General features: G+C 50.1%; 2 protein-coding genes across 5 annotated transcripts in view; one reads left to right on the top strand and one right to left on the bottom strand.

Annotated features, from left to right (window-relative positions):
• Positions 1 to 15,804, bottom strand: part of MCM3AP (minichromosome maintenance complex component 3 associated protein) — a 68,501-nt gene that overhangs the window by 42,628 nt on the left and 10,069 nt on the right. For 3 of the 4 annotated variants that reach the window (XR_009551722.1, XM_060198856.1, XM_060198854.1), the window contains 9 exons: positions 14,420 to 15,737; positions 13,970 to 14,193; positions 12,108 to 12,186; positions 11,719 to 11,860; positions 9,004 to 9,185; positions 7,762 to 7,901; positions 3,641 to 3,838; positions 2,909 to 3,177; positions 672 to 834 (listed from right to left, as the gene is read on the bottom strand). Coding sequence is in view for 3 of the 4 variants with exons in the window: in XM_060198856.1 (XP_060054839.1) it covers positions 672 to 834; positions 2,909 to 3,177; positions 3,641 to 3,838; positions 7,762 to 7,901; positions 9,004 to 9,185; positions 11,719 to 11,860; positions 12,108 to 12,186; positions 13,970 to 14,193; positions 14,420 to 15,641 (2,619 nt within the window). In the remaining variant the exon portion in view is untranslated. Of the gene's footprint in view, positions 1 to 671; positions 835 to 2,908; positions 3,178 to 3,640; positions 3,839 to 7,761; positions 7,902 to 9,003; positions 9,186 to 11,718; positions 11,861 to 12,107; positions 12,187 to 13,783; positions 13,886 to 13,969; positions 14,194 to 14,419; positions 15,738 to 15,804 lie in introns of those variants that run through there. The other variant, XM_060198857.1, reaches the window with a different exon arrangement.
• The window catches only part of PCNT (pericentrin), a 105,264-nt gene continuing 101,686 nt past the window's right edge, over positions 12,227 to 15,804 (top strand). Inside the window, exon 1 of the mRNA XM_060198853.1 lies at positions 12,227 to 12,235. The gene's annotated coding sequence lies outside the window, so the exon portion shown is untranslated. The remainder of the gene's footprint in view (positions 12,236 to 15,804) is intronic.

Below are 15,804 nucleotides of genomic sequence, written 5' to 3'. Positions count from 1 at the left end.
TGATCCAACCTCTGTGGAGAACAGTCTGGAGAACTCTCAGAAGGCTAGAAATGGACCTACCCTATGACCCTGCAATTCCCCTCCTGGGGATATATCCTAAGGAACCCAACACATCCATCCAAAAAGATCTGTGTACACATATGTTCTTGGCAGCACAATGTGTAATAGCCAAAACCTGGAAGCAACCCAGGTGTCAACAACAGATGAGTGGCTGAGCAAGTTGTGGTGTCTATATACACAATGGAATACTACTCAGCTGTAAAAAATGGTGACTTTACTGTTTTCAGCCGATCTTGGATTGACCTTGAAAAAATCATGTTGGGTGAAATAAGTCAGAAACAGAAGGATGAATGTGGGATGATCTCACTCTCAGGAAGAAGTTGAAAAACAAGATCAGAAAAGAAAACACAAGTAGAACCTGAAATGGAACTGGCGTATCGCACCAAAGACTCTGGGGTGGGTGGGTGGGGAGAATACAGGTCCAAGAAGGATTCAGAGGACCTAGTGGGGGTTGTATTGTTATATGGGAAACTGGGGAATGTTATGCATGTACAAACTATTGTACTTACTGTTGAATGTAAAGCATTAATTCCCCAATAAAAAAAGAAAAGAAAAGAAAAAAAAAAAAAAGGAAACCCAAGTAGCGCCCACCATCTCCCATGTCTACTCACCTGGTTAAAGTAACAATGTAAGAGGCAGGCATTCAGGTAAGATGCTGACTGGACCAGCTTGAAGAACCTCACAAAATTATTGCTGTTCAATGCAGCAAAAGCCTGAACAGCAAACTTCACTTCGGGAGAGTTTCTGACAACAGGCTGGAACTGCTGTATTTCTCTGTTAGACAGAATTAAAAAGGAGGTTAGAATCTTATTTTCGACTGAACGAAACTTCCAAGAAAACAGATTTGATTAAAAACAAAAAAACAAACAAAAAAAAACCTACAAGATTTTGACCACACTGAACAGAAGTAACAACATTTGCTCTGAAGTTGCCACTTGATCACAAAGTTTTTCTTAAAAAAGATGATAATTCAGGTATTCAGGAAAGACTTTAAGAACTGATTGTCAGGAGTTGGGCAGTAGTGCAGCGGGTTAAGCGCACGTGGCACAAAGCCCAAAGACCGGCGTAAGGATCCAGGATCGAGCCCCTGGCTCCCCACATGCAGCGTGCTGGGGAGTCGCTTCACAGGCGGTGAAGCAGGTCTGCAGGTGTCTGTCTTTCTCTCCCCTCTCTGTCTTCCCCTCTTCTCTCCATTTCTCTCTGTCCTAGCCAACAACAACAACAATAATACAACAAGGGCAACAAAAGGGAGTAAGTAAATGAATAAACATTAAAAAAAAAGATTGTCACACCTACTTAATGCTAACTGCCAGCCTTGCTTAATAATGATGTTCAAAAGGCAAAACTTAACTATAGGGTGGGGGTAGATAGTATAATGGTTATGCAAAGAGACTCTTAGGCCTGAGGCTCCAAAGTCCCAAATTCTTTTTATATATATATTTATTTATTTATTTTCCCTTTTGTCTCCCTTGTTGTTTTTTATTGTTGTAGTTATTATTGCTGTTGTTGTTGTCATTGTTATTGGATAGGACAGAGAGAAATGGAGAGAGGAGGGGAAGACAGAGAGGGGGGAGAAAGGCAGACACCTGCAGACCTGCTTCACCGCTTATGAAGCAACTCTCCTGCAGGTGGGGACCTGGGGGCTTGAACCAAGATCCTTCCGCTGGTCCTTGCACCTCACTCCATGTGCGCTTAATGCACTGCGCTACCACCCGACTCCCAAAAGTCCCAAATTCTATCCCCCACACCAACACAAACCAGAGCTGAGCAGGGCTCTGTTTTTAAAAAACTATACTTTGCTCTTTTAGAAAGGAGTCAATTTGACTGAATCACTCAAGAGGAAGGAAAACACCTTCATCAATAACAAACACAGTCCTGTCCCATCACTGATATTTCTTTTTTTTTTTTTCCTGCCTCCAGGGTTATTGCTGGGGCTCGGTGCCTGCACCATGAACTCACTGCTCATTTTTCCCCCCTTTTGTTGCCCTTGTTGTTGTAGCCTTGTTGTGGTCATTATTATTGTTGTTAATGTTGTTCATTGTTGGATAGGACAGAGAGAAATGGAGAGAAGAGGGGAAGACAGAGAGGGGGAGAGAAAGACAGACACCTGCAGACCTGCTTCACCGCCTGTGAAGTGACTCCCCTGCAGGTGGGGAGCCGGGGCCTCAAACTGGGATCCTTACACCGGTCCTTGCACTTTGCGCCACATGTGCTTAACCTGCTGTGCCACCGCCCAACTCCCCACTGATATATCTTAAGGCTTAAAAACTTAAAGCCAGTCACTTATCAAGATACTTTATGTCAACGCTGTCACAGAGAATGCAAAACTAAAAGAGTTTCAACATTAAGAATCTTGAAAGGAGAGAGGCTGTGGAGTCCAGCTCACAGGGATGGGCAGAGGCTCTTGGTCTCATATATACGTCACACACAAGTCAGAACAGAGTTTTAGACTCCCTGTTTCTTGGGGCCGAGTGGTGGTGCTGCCAGACCAAGTGCAAGGACCCAGATTCAAGTCTCCAGGCCCCACCTACAGGAAGGAAGCTTCCCAAGCGGTGAAGCAGTGCTGTAGGAGCCTGTCTCCCTAACTCTCACCTCAGGATGTCTGTCCCATTGTTGAAGTGAGCAGATCTTGTAGCCTGTGTTAGGCCCTGTGGAGGATGCCCCCTTGTTGACGTGAGCAGAGCCCGTGGCCCTGTGTTAGGCTGCATGGACTCACCTCAGGATGTCCCCCTTGTTGACGAGAGCAGAGCCTGTGGCCCTGTGTTAGGCTGCATGGACTCACCTCAGGATGTCCCCCTTGTTGACGTGAGCAGAGCCCGTGGCCCTGTGTTAGGCTGCATGGACTCACCTCAGGATGTCCCCCTTGTTCAGGTTGAGTAGCACGTTGTAGCCCTGGAACTCGGCCTCGCTGGCACAGGAAACACCTCTGCCCCGAAGGTCCTGGTACATCTCCTTCAGGCTCTGCAGGCACTTGGTCATGTTCTCGTTGTTGATCTTGGCGTCAAAGGAGGACATGGGCTCCTCACACATGAAGTGAGCACAGTGGATGTGGAAGCGGGTGCATTTCTCAATCAAGGACACCGTGCCAGGGTCACACAGGTGCTGCTGTGTGATGTCCTGCCAGACAGGAGGTTACATTGTGTGACACGTGTAGACACACACGTGACATCCTTATGCACACATCTCCAGGGACAGAAGCAGTTAGAAAATCAATGCTGCGGGGTCGGACTATGGCGCACCTGCTTGAGCACTCACAGTACAGGGCACAAGGACCTGGGTTCAAGCCCCTGGTCCCCACCTGAGGGGGAAAGCTTCACGAGTGGTGAAGCAAGGCTGCAGGTGTCTCTCTGTCTCTTTCCCCCTCAATCTTCCCCTCCCCTCTCAATTTCTCTGTAAATATCTTAAAAATCAAAAACAACAATACTGCTACCTGAATTTACTGTCTTTCAATTGGAAGCAAAGTCCACAAAGCACATTTAAGAGGACTTTGTAAAGGTTTTAACGACTCTGTTTTGTTAGAGGTAGAACAGCAGTCTGAAAAGTCCCCCTCAGCCCGTTTCCTTTTGGAAGTGGCCCATACCTTCCGGATGCCTCTTGTGCGGTTCCACACAAAGTCATACCAGTCCCGCAGACTGCTCTCCTTCTGGTCCATGATCTGGGTCACCAGGTAGTCCATGGTCCTGCTGAGCACGGCTGATGGCCGGAGCTCGTGGGGCAAGGGCTCTTCCTGGTCCGCAGAGGACCGGCTGTACTCCTTCACGGCAGCTGCGTGGTCCACCTGGCAAAGGGGGGGCATGCTGCTGGGGCAGGTGCGGAGCTGGCATGCCAGGAACCCTGCACACACAGACCAACACTGCAGCACTACAGAATATGATTTGAAGATCTGGAATTTCTGTAGAAGGTGACACTCACAATTCAAAGACACAATAAGCTAATAAACTTGTTTTTGGTAAATCCGTCCAGGAGGTGAATGGGACAGTTCATGAGAAACAGAATGTAGTGAAACACATCTGTCTGGATCCTAGTGCCAAGATGGGATAGGAAGAGAACTTTTGAAAAGACATGTAATTAGCAAGAGTGAGAGAAAGAACCAGTCACTCTGGCGCATGGGTTATCAGGATTCAGACTCTAGACCTCATACTTGCAGGTCCCGAACTCTGCCATTGCACCACCTCCGAGGCCACTGACAGGCTCTCAAGTGTCTCAAAAGGTCTGAGCTTATTCAAACCCCAGAGCTGATCAACAGGAGCCAAGAACATAAAGAAGCCAGCAATGAGGACGACTCTGCCAGGCCGAGGGCCAGGACCAGCTGCCCAAGGAGACAGGAGCTGCATGTCTCAGCTGCAAAGGGGCTGAAGACACGTGGCTGAGGGCAGAAGCTGGGAGTCCACAGGCCTGGGCCCTAGCCACCAATCATCATCACTGCTTCCCAGGACAGGAGCCCTGGGCCTCTCTCCCTAACCGCTGCTGCCTGGAACCAGCATGAGGCAGAGGCAGAGTCCAGACACTGGCCAGGACAGGGGAGTCAGCACAGTGGTTCTGCAAGGACACTCTCGTGCCTGAGGCTCCAAAGTCCCAGCTTCAATTCCCTGTAAGCCTGAGCTGAGCAGGGACCTAATAAAAAAACCAACCGTCCGACCAACACTGGTCAGAAGAAAAGTCACAAGCAAAACAGATAGAGTAAAAGTCTCCAGAAACGGAGCCCATTTCTGGGGCAGCAATGTGGGCACAAGCACAAAGACCAGGCTTCTGGCTCAGTATCTGGATTCTCAGGGTCTGCCCAAAAGGGAGAAAGCACATGCCTGGGAGCACTGCATGGACACGCTCAGCAGAACTCCTAACAAAAAAGAGTGAGCTCAGCCAGTAGAGAACAGTTTACCATGAGTGGGGACCTGGGTTCGAGCCCCCGACCCCCCCGCAGGAGAGAGCACTATGCACAGGGGCCTTCAGGAGTGTGGTGTGATGTCTCTCCTCACGGTCTCTCTCCCCATGTCTCACTCCATATGGGGGTGGGGGGGAGGTCTTCCCAGAAGTGGGAGAATTGCATAGGTTGAAACTCCAGCAAAACCTTGGTGGCAAAATCAACAAACATGATTGAAAAGTCACAGATTGCTTAAATAACCTCTGCAAAACACAGTTTTGATAGTTACATAACCAGATGGCTGTTAGTTAAAAATGACTAGGAAGCTTGTCACAAGGAAACCCCCGTGGTGTGATTGTAAGTGGAAAAGGCTTGTTTATACGCTGGCCAGGAAGAGCCCAGCAGCTGCAGTGTGGGCTCCGAAGCCTGAGGCCACGTGGTCAAGTGCAAACCTAGACTGCGGAGCCAGAGCTCCCCCTCTGCTTTTCTGCCTCTCCTTGTGCACAATCTCTCTCAAGTTAATAAATCCAAAAAAAAAAAAAAACCAACCTGCTGAACTGGCCAGCTGTTCTTACTTTTAAAAAAGAAAAAGAGGGAGTCGGGTGGTAGTGCAGCGGGTTAAGCACACGTGGCGCAGAACACAAGGACCGGCATAAGGATCCCGGGTTCGAGCCCCCGGATCCCCACCAGGGGAGTCGCTTCACAGGCGGTGAAGCAGGTCTGCAGGTGTCTGTCTTCCTCTCCCCCTCTCTGTCTTCCCCTCCTCTCTCCACTTCTCTCTGTCCTATACAACGATGACGACATCAACAACAATAACTACAACAACAATAGGGGTCGGGCGATAGCGCAGCGGTTAAGCACACATGGCACGAAGCACAAGGACCAGTGTAAGATCCTGGTTCGAGCCCCCGGATCCCCACCTGCAGAGAAGTCGCTGCACAGGCGGTGAAGCAGGTCTGCAGGTGTCTGTCCTTCTCTCCCTCTCTGTCTTCCCCTCCTGTCTCCATTTCTCCCTGTCCTATCCAACAATGAACAACAACAATAACCACAACAAGGCTACAACAACAAAAGCAACAAAAGGGGGAAAAAATGGCCTCCAGGAGCAGTGGATTCATGGTGTAGACACTGAGTCCCAGCAATAACCCTGGAGGCAAAAAAATAAATAAATAAAATACTACAACAACTATAAAACAACAAGGGTAACAAAAAAGAGTAAATATTTAAAGAAGAAAAAGAAAGGCAGAGCTTCTCCCAGGGTTCAGTGAGGCAGCTCAGCTGAAAATGCACCTGCTCTGCCACGTACGCAACCCAGATCTCAGTACAGAGCCCCACAGCAAGGGGAGAAGCTCCAGAGCTGGGATCTCTCTCCTTCTGCCTTTCTCATCTAAGCAAAACCCTAGCAACACAGGGGTGGGTGGAGCAGACACAGAGGTCGGGAGGCGCCTCCATTTCTGCGTGTGAGGCTCTGAGTTCACAGAAGTGGAGCAGGGGTGGTGTTCTCTTTCTGTCTGTCTGCCTGCCTAAGAAAGAGTGAAACAGTTGACCAAGAGAAGTGTGTGCACCAAGGGCTGGGCTCCTCCCCTAGTGCCATAAATAAGTGGATAGAAATAGAGCACATTCGGGAGTCGGGCGGTAGCTCAGCGGGTTAATCGCAGGTGGTGCAAAGTGCAGGGACCGGCATAAGGATCCTGGTTCGAGCCCCCGGCTCCCCACCTGCAGGGGAAGTCGCTTCACAGGCGGTGAAGCAGATCTACGGGTGTCTGTCTTTCTCTCCCCTCTCTGTCTTCCCCTCCTCTCTCCATTTCTCTCTGTCCTATCTAACAACGACGACAACAATAATAACTACAACAATAATAAAAACAACAAGGGCAACAAAAGGGAAAATAAATAAAAGAAAATTTTTTAAAAAATTAAAAAAATATATATATATATATAGCACATTCATAAAAGAGGTGAGCAGGGCTGCCAAACAGTCTGCCTGGGCACCGCACCTGCCCGTCAGGGCACAAGCCTGGCCCCCACTGCCTGGAACGGTGCCCACAGCCGCACGAAGACTTAGCGTATGATCTCAAATGTGCAAAGTAAACACAGGAAGGGTGAGAACAAAACTGTGAAAAGGAGAAGGCGGGCCCAAGATGGTGACTCAGAGACAACACCTGGCCTGAGCTCTGCAAGGAGGCTGCTTCAAAACTGGGAAGTTCAGCCACCACATTCCAGATGCCACCGTGATGCCAACCAGACTGCCCTGGACAGACGACCCCACCAATGCGTCCTGGAGCCCCACTTCCCCAGAGCCCTGCCCCACTAGGGAAAGAGAGAGACAGGCTGGGAGTGTGGATCCACCCGTCAACGCCCATGTTCAGCGGGGAAGCAGTTACAGAAGCCAGACCTTCCACCTTCTGCATCCCACAGTGACCCTGGGTCCATGCTCCCAGAGGGATAAAGAATAGGAAAGCTGTCAGGGGAGGGGATGCGATATAGAGGTCTGGTGGTGGGAACTGTGTGGAGTTGTACCCCTCTTATCCTATAGTTTTTGTCAGTGTTTCCTTTTAATAAATAAAAATTTTAAAAAATGTGAAAAGGAGAAAGGTGAGCCTGCCTCATTGTTCCTAAGTAGACCTACATTTCTCTGTGCCAGGAGGGCTCTGCGTGCCGCCACCTCACACAAAGCCGCTGTGTGCACAGCTCAAAGCCCGGGTCCCTGACTGACTGCTGGGCACATCCCCACCAGCCTCTACACAGGAAAGACTCTGTCACGTCTCTGCCGTGCAGACGTCAGGGAGAAGGCGGCCCTGCCCCACCACCCTCTGACACGCCCGCCCACCGGCCCGGGCGCCCACCTGGTCAGTCCCTGGGACCACTTCAAACACACTCAGCTGGCTCCGTGTCTCCCGCATGTACCGCTCCTTCTCGGGACACATGTCCGGGCACGTCCCCACAAACGTCCTCGCCTTGTCCAGGTCAGTCCTCTTCACCCGAGCTAGACGGTGTCGAGGGAAGAGTATCGTCACGTGGTGACACGCGCCCACAGCTCATTCTGGAATTGGGCCTGGGGCTCCTCCCATGTTGACGAAGCAGTTACCCAGCCTTCCTCTTGCATTGCCTCCAGGGCACCACAACCCCAGCACTTTGGGGGCCATTTTCCCCTCTTTTCCTTTTTTTCTTTCTTTGGATAGAGACAGAAAATGAGTGAGAAGGAATGGGGGATAAAGAGGAAGACAGATGCCTGCAGGCCTGCTTTACTCATTCTTTCCCCCTGCAGGTGGGGACCCGAGGCTTGAACCCTGGACCCTGACATGGTAGCAGGTGTGCCACCTCCTGGCCCCACAGCTGAAGGAACTATGCTGAGGCCTGACCCCACTGAAGGGGAAGTGCTGGGAATAAACAGACCCCTCACCCACACAGGAAGATTCACTCCTGCCTGCACCAGATACCTCGACCCGAAATGGGTCATAAGTCCTGAGACACCACTGGCCCCATGCCAAAAGTAAATGGACCCAGACACCGTGAGATGCTGCAGCCTAGCCCGAGGCTCCCAGCTTGGGCTCTCTACCCTGCCAGGAGTCGCCACTTGTCACAACTGGCCTGGTCCAGCTTTCTGTGGTCTACGCTCCCCACCCTACCTGCCTCACTTCAGCGTCTGGTATTTCTAACGCCTGGTGCCAGACCCCGGAGGGCCTGTGGGCCTGGCCATGAAGCCTCCCGAGCCACAGTCCTGGCAGCCGCACCGCTTCTCAGCCTTCTGCCATGTCAGGTTCCTCCACACTGACTCCCACATACTTCTTATAACCGGGAAAAATCTTTTGTGACGTAAATTACAACCCAGGGTTGATGTTACCCCTACCCCCCCACCCAAATTCTGACTTATTTACACATGTGATTTCTGAAGGTCTAAAAAAGTCCCTTTTAATTGTTCGATTTGCATGGACCAAAGTTCTGCAGACTTCCTCCCAAATCACAGTGAGCAAAGCACAGGCCTGCTTTGCCGCCATCTGCATTCCCAAGACTGCACTGACCCTGGACAGTAAGGCCCCACCCAGGCTCCAAGAGCGCCACCAAGCAGGGCCCACACCCCTCCGCACCTTGCCGCATGATTCTGTCCCTCTGGTCAAGCAGGCGGTACTTCTCCTCGGACGTCTCGGCCACAGTGCCTATCAGGGAACTGAGGGACGACACACAGAGCCCCAGGCCCTCAGAGCCCTCAGAGCCAGAGTCAAAGGGGTCACCCTCAAACTTGACGAGATTCGGCTTCTTCACTGGAGAGCTACAAAGAGAACAGCACAGCCAGCACCCATCAGGCACTTGCCTGCTCCCCACCTCCACCCCTCCCCTCATCTGCTGAGACAAGCCGCCTGCCCTGCACTGAGAGGACCCTGGGCTAAGCCCACAGACCGGCCGCCCAGATCACTCTCACCATTTCCCCATTTCACCCCACTCAGAACTAGTCAAAATGGCAGGAGCCCATTTGAGCAGCTGAAGTGAACGTCTAGAGGTATCTAGCTCACCTCTCCCCACTGACCACACACAGAACAAGCCAGGGAGATAGCACAGCAGCTTACACACAGACTCATTCCTGAGGCTCAGAGGTCTCGGGTTCAATCCCTGGGAGCTGTGGTTAAAAATAAGTAAGCAGGGGGCTGGGCGATAGCGCAGTGGGTTAAGCGCATGTGGCACAAAGCTCAAAGACCGGCATAAGGATCCTGGGTTCGATCCCTCAGCTCCCCACCTGCAGAGAAGTTGCTTCACAGGCGGTGAAGCAGGTCTGCAGGTGTCTGTCTGTCTCTCCCCCCCCGTCTTCCCCTCCTCTCTCCATTTCTCTCTGTCCTACCCAACAACAACGACATCAATTACAACAACAATAATAACTACAACAATGAAAAATAACAAAGGCATGGAGAGAATACAGGTCCATGAAGGATGATAAATGACATAGTGGGGGTTGTATTGTTAAATGGGAAACTGGGGAATGTTATGCATGTACAAACTATTGTATTTACTGTTGAATGTAAAACATTAATTCCCCAATAAAGAAAAAAAAAAAAGAAAAATAACAAAGGCAAGAAAAGGGAAAATAAATAAATATTTTTAAAAATTTCAAAAAAAAAAAGTAAGCAGGGGAGTCAGGTGGTAGCGCAACAGGTTAAACGCACATGAAGCACAAAGCCCAAGGACCGGCGTAAGCATCCCGGTTCGAGCCCCCGGCTCCCCACCTGCAGGGGAGTCGCTTCCCAGGTGGTGAAGCAGGTCTGCAGGTGTCTGTCTTTCTCTCCCCCTCTCTGTCTTCCCCTCCTCTCTCCATTTCTCTCTGTCCTGTCCAACAACAACATCAATAACAACAATAATAACTACAACAATAAAACAACAAGGGCAACAAAAGGGAATAAATATATTTTTAAAAATTTTTAAAAAGTAAGTAGGGGCCGGTGGTGCACCTGGGTGAACGCACATTACAATGTGCAAGGACCTGGGTTTGAGCCCAGGTCCCCACCTGTCGGGGGAAAGCTCTGTGAGTGGTGAAACAGGGCTGCAGGAATCTGTCTCTCTCCTTCTCTATTTCCCCTTTCCCTTTCGATTTCTGGTTGTCTCTAGCCAATAAATAAATATAAATTTTAAAAAATACTTTGAAAATAAGTAAAAAAAAAAAAAAAAGAGTGAAAAGGGGCCAGGCAGTGGCACTACCCCCGGCTAATTACACATCACAGTGTGCGAGGACCCAGGTTCCAGCCCCTGGTCCCCACCTGCAGGGGGAAGCTTCATGAGTGGTGACGCAGGGCTGCAGGTGTCTCTCTGTCTCTGTCTTCTCCCATCTCAATTTATCTGTCTCTATGCGATAATAAATAAATAAAAATATAATTTAAAAAAACAGAATAGGGAGTCGGACGGTAGCACAGTGGGTTAAGCGCAGGTGGCGCAAAGCACAAGGACTGGCGTAAGGACCACGCTTCAAGCCCCCGGCTCCCCACCTGCAGGGGAGTCGCTTCACAAGCGGTGAAGCAGGTCTGCAGGTGTCTGTCTTTCTCTCCCCCTGTCTCGCCTCCTCTCTCTATTTCTGTCTGTCCTATCCAGCAACGATGACATCAATAACAATCATAACTACAACAATAAAACAAGGGCAACAAAAGGGAATAAATAAATAAATATTTTTAAAAAAAACAGAATAAAAGTTGGCTTAGGAGGCAGCTCAGTAGTTTCACACGTGTCAAGCCCTGGGTGCACACATCACATAAAAAATCAAGCAGGGGGGCCAGGTGGTGGCACAGCTGGTTGAGTGTACATGTTAACAACGTGCAAGGACCAGGGTTTAAGCCCCCAGTCCCTCCCTGTAGGGGAAAGCTTCATAAGTGGTGAAGCAGTGCTACGGTGTCTCTCTCCCTCTCTATCTCCTCCTTCCTCTCGATTTCTGGCAGTCTCTATGCAATAAATAAAGATAATAATTTTTTTTTTAATTAAATAGGGCTGGGAAGACAGTATCATGGTTATGTAAATGCCTGAGGCTCTGAGACTCCAGGTTCAAGCCCCAGCACTACCATAAACCAGAGCAGAGCAGGGCTCTGTAAAAAGAGAGAGAGAATAGCATAATGGTTATGCGGAGACTCTCATGCCTAAGGCTCTAAAGTCCCAGGTTCAATCCCCTGCACCACAGTTAAGTCAGAGCTGAGCAGTGTTCTGGTAAAAAATAAATAACAAAGAGAGAAAAAAGAAAAGAAAGTGGCTAAAAGTGATGGAGCACAAACGTCACCCAAAATATGTAAATAAAAACAGAGACAAAGTAAACTGTCACTAGGCTGGACCCACACCTTTTACTCAGGAGGCTGCTAGCAGCCCTCACCACCGACTTGCCAAGTGGGGAGTGCTGGAAGGGCGTGTTCTCGGTGCCTGGGCTAGCGTCCCCGTCACCTGCTTTCTTCTCCTTGGGGGAAAAGGGTTTCTTGTTGGGACCTGGGACACAAGAGTCAGAACAGCTTATGACATCACATGGCACCTGTTATGGACTCCCCCACCTTTTCCTTTGAGAAAGTCATGTCCTTACAGTAGACACAGATTACAGACGAGCCCAGAGAAACACCATGAGACACACGGTCTGCTCAGGGCCAGGCCCCCCACCCTGGGAAGGGCACGTGCTTGGAGCTCACAGGACCCTGCAGGAGAGCTTTAGAGAAGGTGCCAAGAATAAACAGAAACTTACTTGTTTTCTTCTTGTGCCAAAAGATAGCCATGTCTTCATGTAAACCTTTTCCCTTCTTTCGAGCCAGAGCTGCTGATGCCTGGAATAAAGTTTATGCACCAAGTCTGAGGAACCAGGAGTCCAGTGCCGTGGGGCTGGGCACTCAGACGCCACAACCACAGGATGCCTCTGCCCAGGACACAGTTGACTATACTTCTGCCTCCGGGCATGGCTGTCAGTCCTCATTCCTTTTATTTGTCTCATAAGTTTTTCACAAGTGTGTGCTTTAATTTTTTTTTTTTTTTTTAATGACAGAGATGCAAAGAGAAAGACACCAAGCGAGAGAGTTCAGGGCACTGCTCAGTTCTAGTTTAGTGGTGCGGGAAGTTAAACGTGCGACCTGGGAGGCTCAGTCATGAGAGAGGCTTTCTGCATAACCACTATACTATCTCCCATTGTCTCACATGCTTTATTTGCTTCTCTCTTTGAAACAGATGCCTTCACTGTGACAAAACCGTAAGTTGGAGCCAGGTGGTGGCTCACCTGGTTGAGCAAACACATTATAGTGCACAAGGACCTGGGTTCAAGCCCCCAGTCCCCACCTGCAGGAGGAAAGCTTCAGGAGTGATGAAGCAGAACTGCAGGTGTCTCTCTGTCCATCATCCCCTTCTCAGTTTCTGGCTGTCTCTCTCCAATAAATAAATAAAGCTAATAAGGACCCATAAGCATGGCCTGACGCTAAGATGGTTCTCACCATGTGACCACACACCTCAGTGGACAGACTGCCAAGTGAACACACACAGGGGCACACTGATACACGAGGTACAACGGGCACAGAACCACCTGTCTGTGACGCTACAGGTGCAGCTCTGACAACGTCCCCACCCATCTCCCAAGGTAGGTGACAGGTTCCTGCACGACTGGAGAGATGGGGCGGGCAGGGTCTCGGCTGTCTGGTCATAGGTGAGCTGCTTACAATGACACGTACTCACGGACTGCACACAGGTCTGGGGGTCTAGCTGGGAAGCAGCACTGCTCAACAACCAAAACGTAACTTGTAAAGATGATGAGGAACGTGAGACAGCAGCTCTGCTCCTGAGCACAGACCCGAAAGGAGCAAAAGCAGGAAGCTGAACCTCTGCACGTTCACACACAGAGCAAAGGGAGAAACAGCCTGCGCCCACTGACGACAGGTAGACGAATAAACTCACACAGACAGTGGAAGACCAGTCAGACACAAAGAGCAGAGAGATGCAGTGAGGATACGTGCCCCGGCATGGGAAAGCCTCAAACACATGAAGATATGGGGCTGGGCGGCGGTGCACCTGGGTGAACGCACGTCACCCGTACGGTCCCTGCCCATGCTGTCACCTGTCTTCACACGTTGTTTCCACTGTATTTCCCTCCCCCAAGAGTAATCAGAGCCAGTCATAGAAATTACAGTACATAATGGGAGCCATCCCCCAAGAATGAGACCTGACACCGAGCTACTCCCCATACATGTGCCTTGACAGAAGTCAGGTATCACCCAAACCGCTGGCCTCGGGTGCTCCACTGGGAACTCGACGCTAACTGTGCCCTAGGACTACATAGCTAAAGTAAGAAAGCTCAAGTCTGGAAGAGTGCTGTGTGGGTACAGAGCCGCGCCCCAGTTTCAGAGGAGTCCAGCTGTGGGGATCTATCTGGTGTCCCCCCACCTGGTACTCAGCAGGGCTCGTAAGCTCTGAACAAACGCTGTGGAATATGCTGCACTTTCCAAGTCAGAAGAAGACATCCAGACACTTCCCTGTATTCTGGCGTGCCAACCACGGATAAACTGAAGGGGAAAAAAGAGGGTTTAAAATGACAAACGTCACGTAACTATTTTTTTCAGGGATACTCACATGATCAAAGAAATACACAACTGCCAGCTTTTTACTGCGCCTAGTGTAGACCCGCTGCACTTTGGCGATTTTCCCAAAGTGGTTTTCCAGGATGGTTCTGTCGTTGAGATAGTCAGGGATGTTCTTGCACTGAATCGCTGTGAGTTCTGCTGGCGACAAACCTCCAAGACTGTCTGTGCTCTCACTTCTTTTACTCTGACGCCCAGGCGTTCCCCGTAGAGAATCTAGGGGACCAGAGGGTGGGCACAGAAATGTATCAGACGCTGCATCTTTAAAAGACAGAAGGCACCAACTATGGCAAAGCAAAGAAACTTCCATGGACTAAGACCTGCTCCAAGACCCCACGTCAGGATCCCCAGTTCCCAGAAAAGCGATGATGTTAACACCCAGGGAGGTTCTCTAAGAACTGCCAGCAGGACTCGCCATGTGCTGCGGCTCTGCAGTGCTCACCTTCCTTCTCTCTACTTTCTGCTTCTTCCTCTCTGTTCACAGCTGGGAGCCGAGAAGGGGTCAGGCCAGAGTGACTTGCCCCTGCAGCGGCCAGGTGCTCGTTCTCCCCAGACTCGGCACAGCCCACTTCCTTTTTGGATTCCTTGTTGCCCAGGCGAGTTACTTCTTTATTGCTCTTGAAGACCTCCTGTATCGTCCGGCCAAACAAAGTGCCTGCCCGGGGCCGATTCAGGCGCACAGGTCTCTTGTCTGGAGGGTGATCAGCCCGTTGCAGAGGGTCCATGTCTTCTGCTGCCTCGTGACCAAGTCTCCTTGGGGAGCGGTCCTGATCCTCCTTCCTTTTCAGTCCTTTCATGAGGCTGGGGAGCGGTTCCGTGTGGGAAACAGCTTCTTCAAATCCTTGTCTAGTACCTGCTTTGCCAACTGGGAAGGCCTCACCCAAAGGCCCTGAAGAGGAAGAGGGGAAACTAGTGAAGCTGCTACTCAAACCGCCAAATAATGACTGCAGAGACCTCTTCTCCTCTTCTGCATTTTGCTTCGACAACGCAGGAGTAAATGCAGATGAAAAGATCATACTACTCACTGGCTTTGAAAAGGTAAAGTTTGAACTGGTGGTAGAATCACTTGTCACCTGAGAAAGAGCAAACGGAGCCAACTCAGCAGGCCCACTGCTAATCGGATGGGAAAACGTGAAAAAGCCAGAGGCAGCTTGGCTCCGAGTTTTCTCCGGCTCAGAATCAGCTCCCAGGATTGGTCTGAAGACTGCGCTTTCCAGAGGTTTGAAGCTAAACTCCGTTTTCCCAAAATTTGAGCTTGCTACCTCTCCAGTTTCTGGCCCAAAGGTAGAAGTACTTGGGAAAGTCCCAATGCCAGAAGACTTAAAACTAAACACTGGGCTTGCAGACACAGAGGAACTGGAAGGCCCAGAAGCGACAAAAGCTGGAGTGTGTTCAGGTCCTGAAAAGAGACCGACATTTGAGGTTTGGGGGAACCCTGCTGTCTGCACTGAAGAAGAATGACTTGCTCCAGAAGATGCAGGAAAGCTGGATACTTGTGAGAATCCTGAACTTTTCCCAGACAGCGCACTGTTTTGTCCAAAAAGAGAAGGCTGGCCAAATCGGAATGCTGGCTTTGCCTGGAATGTTACTATGGAACTACTGGCAGGTGCTGGGAAAACACCAGGCGGCGGCTGCTGACCGCTGAAGGGATTGGCAGGGTTCATCTTCTGATCGATGTGATGGAAAACCAGACCGCAAAATCATTCCTCTTCCTTCACAGCCTGGGGAATCGGGGCGCTTACTTTCATCTTCAGGATAAGCTGAAAAACAAAAAATAAACATTCAGATTACAGGGGCCAGGTGGTGGTGCACCCAGTAAGCACAAGG

The sequence above is a fragment of the Erinaceus europaeus genome, chromosome 9 (genome assembly GCF_950295315.1).
Source record: "Erinaceus europaeus chromosome 9, mEriEur2.1, whole genome shotgun sequence".
NCBI classification, from domain to species: domain Eukaryota; kingdom Metazoa; phylum Chordata; class Mammalia; order Eulipotyphla; family Erinaceidae; genus Erinaceus; species Erinaceus europaeus.
The sequence above is the reverse complement of the archived record's forward strand: the minus strand, read 5'-3'. Positions and strand labels throughout refer to the sequence as shown.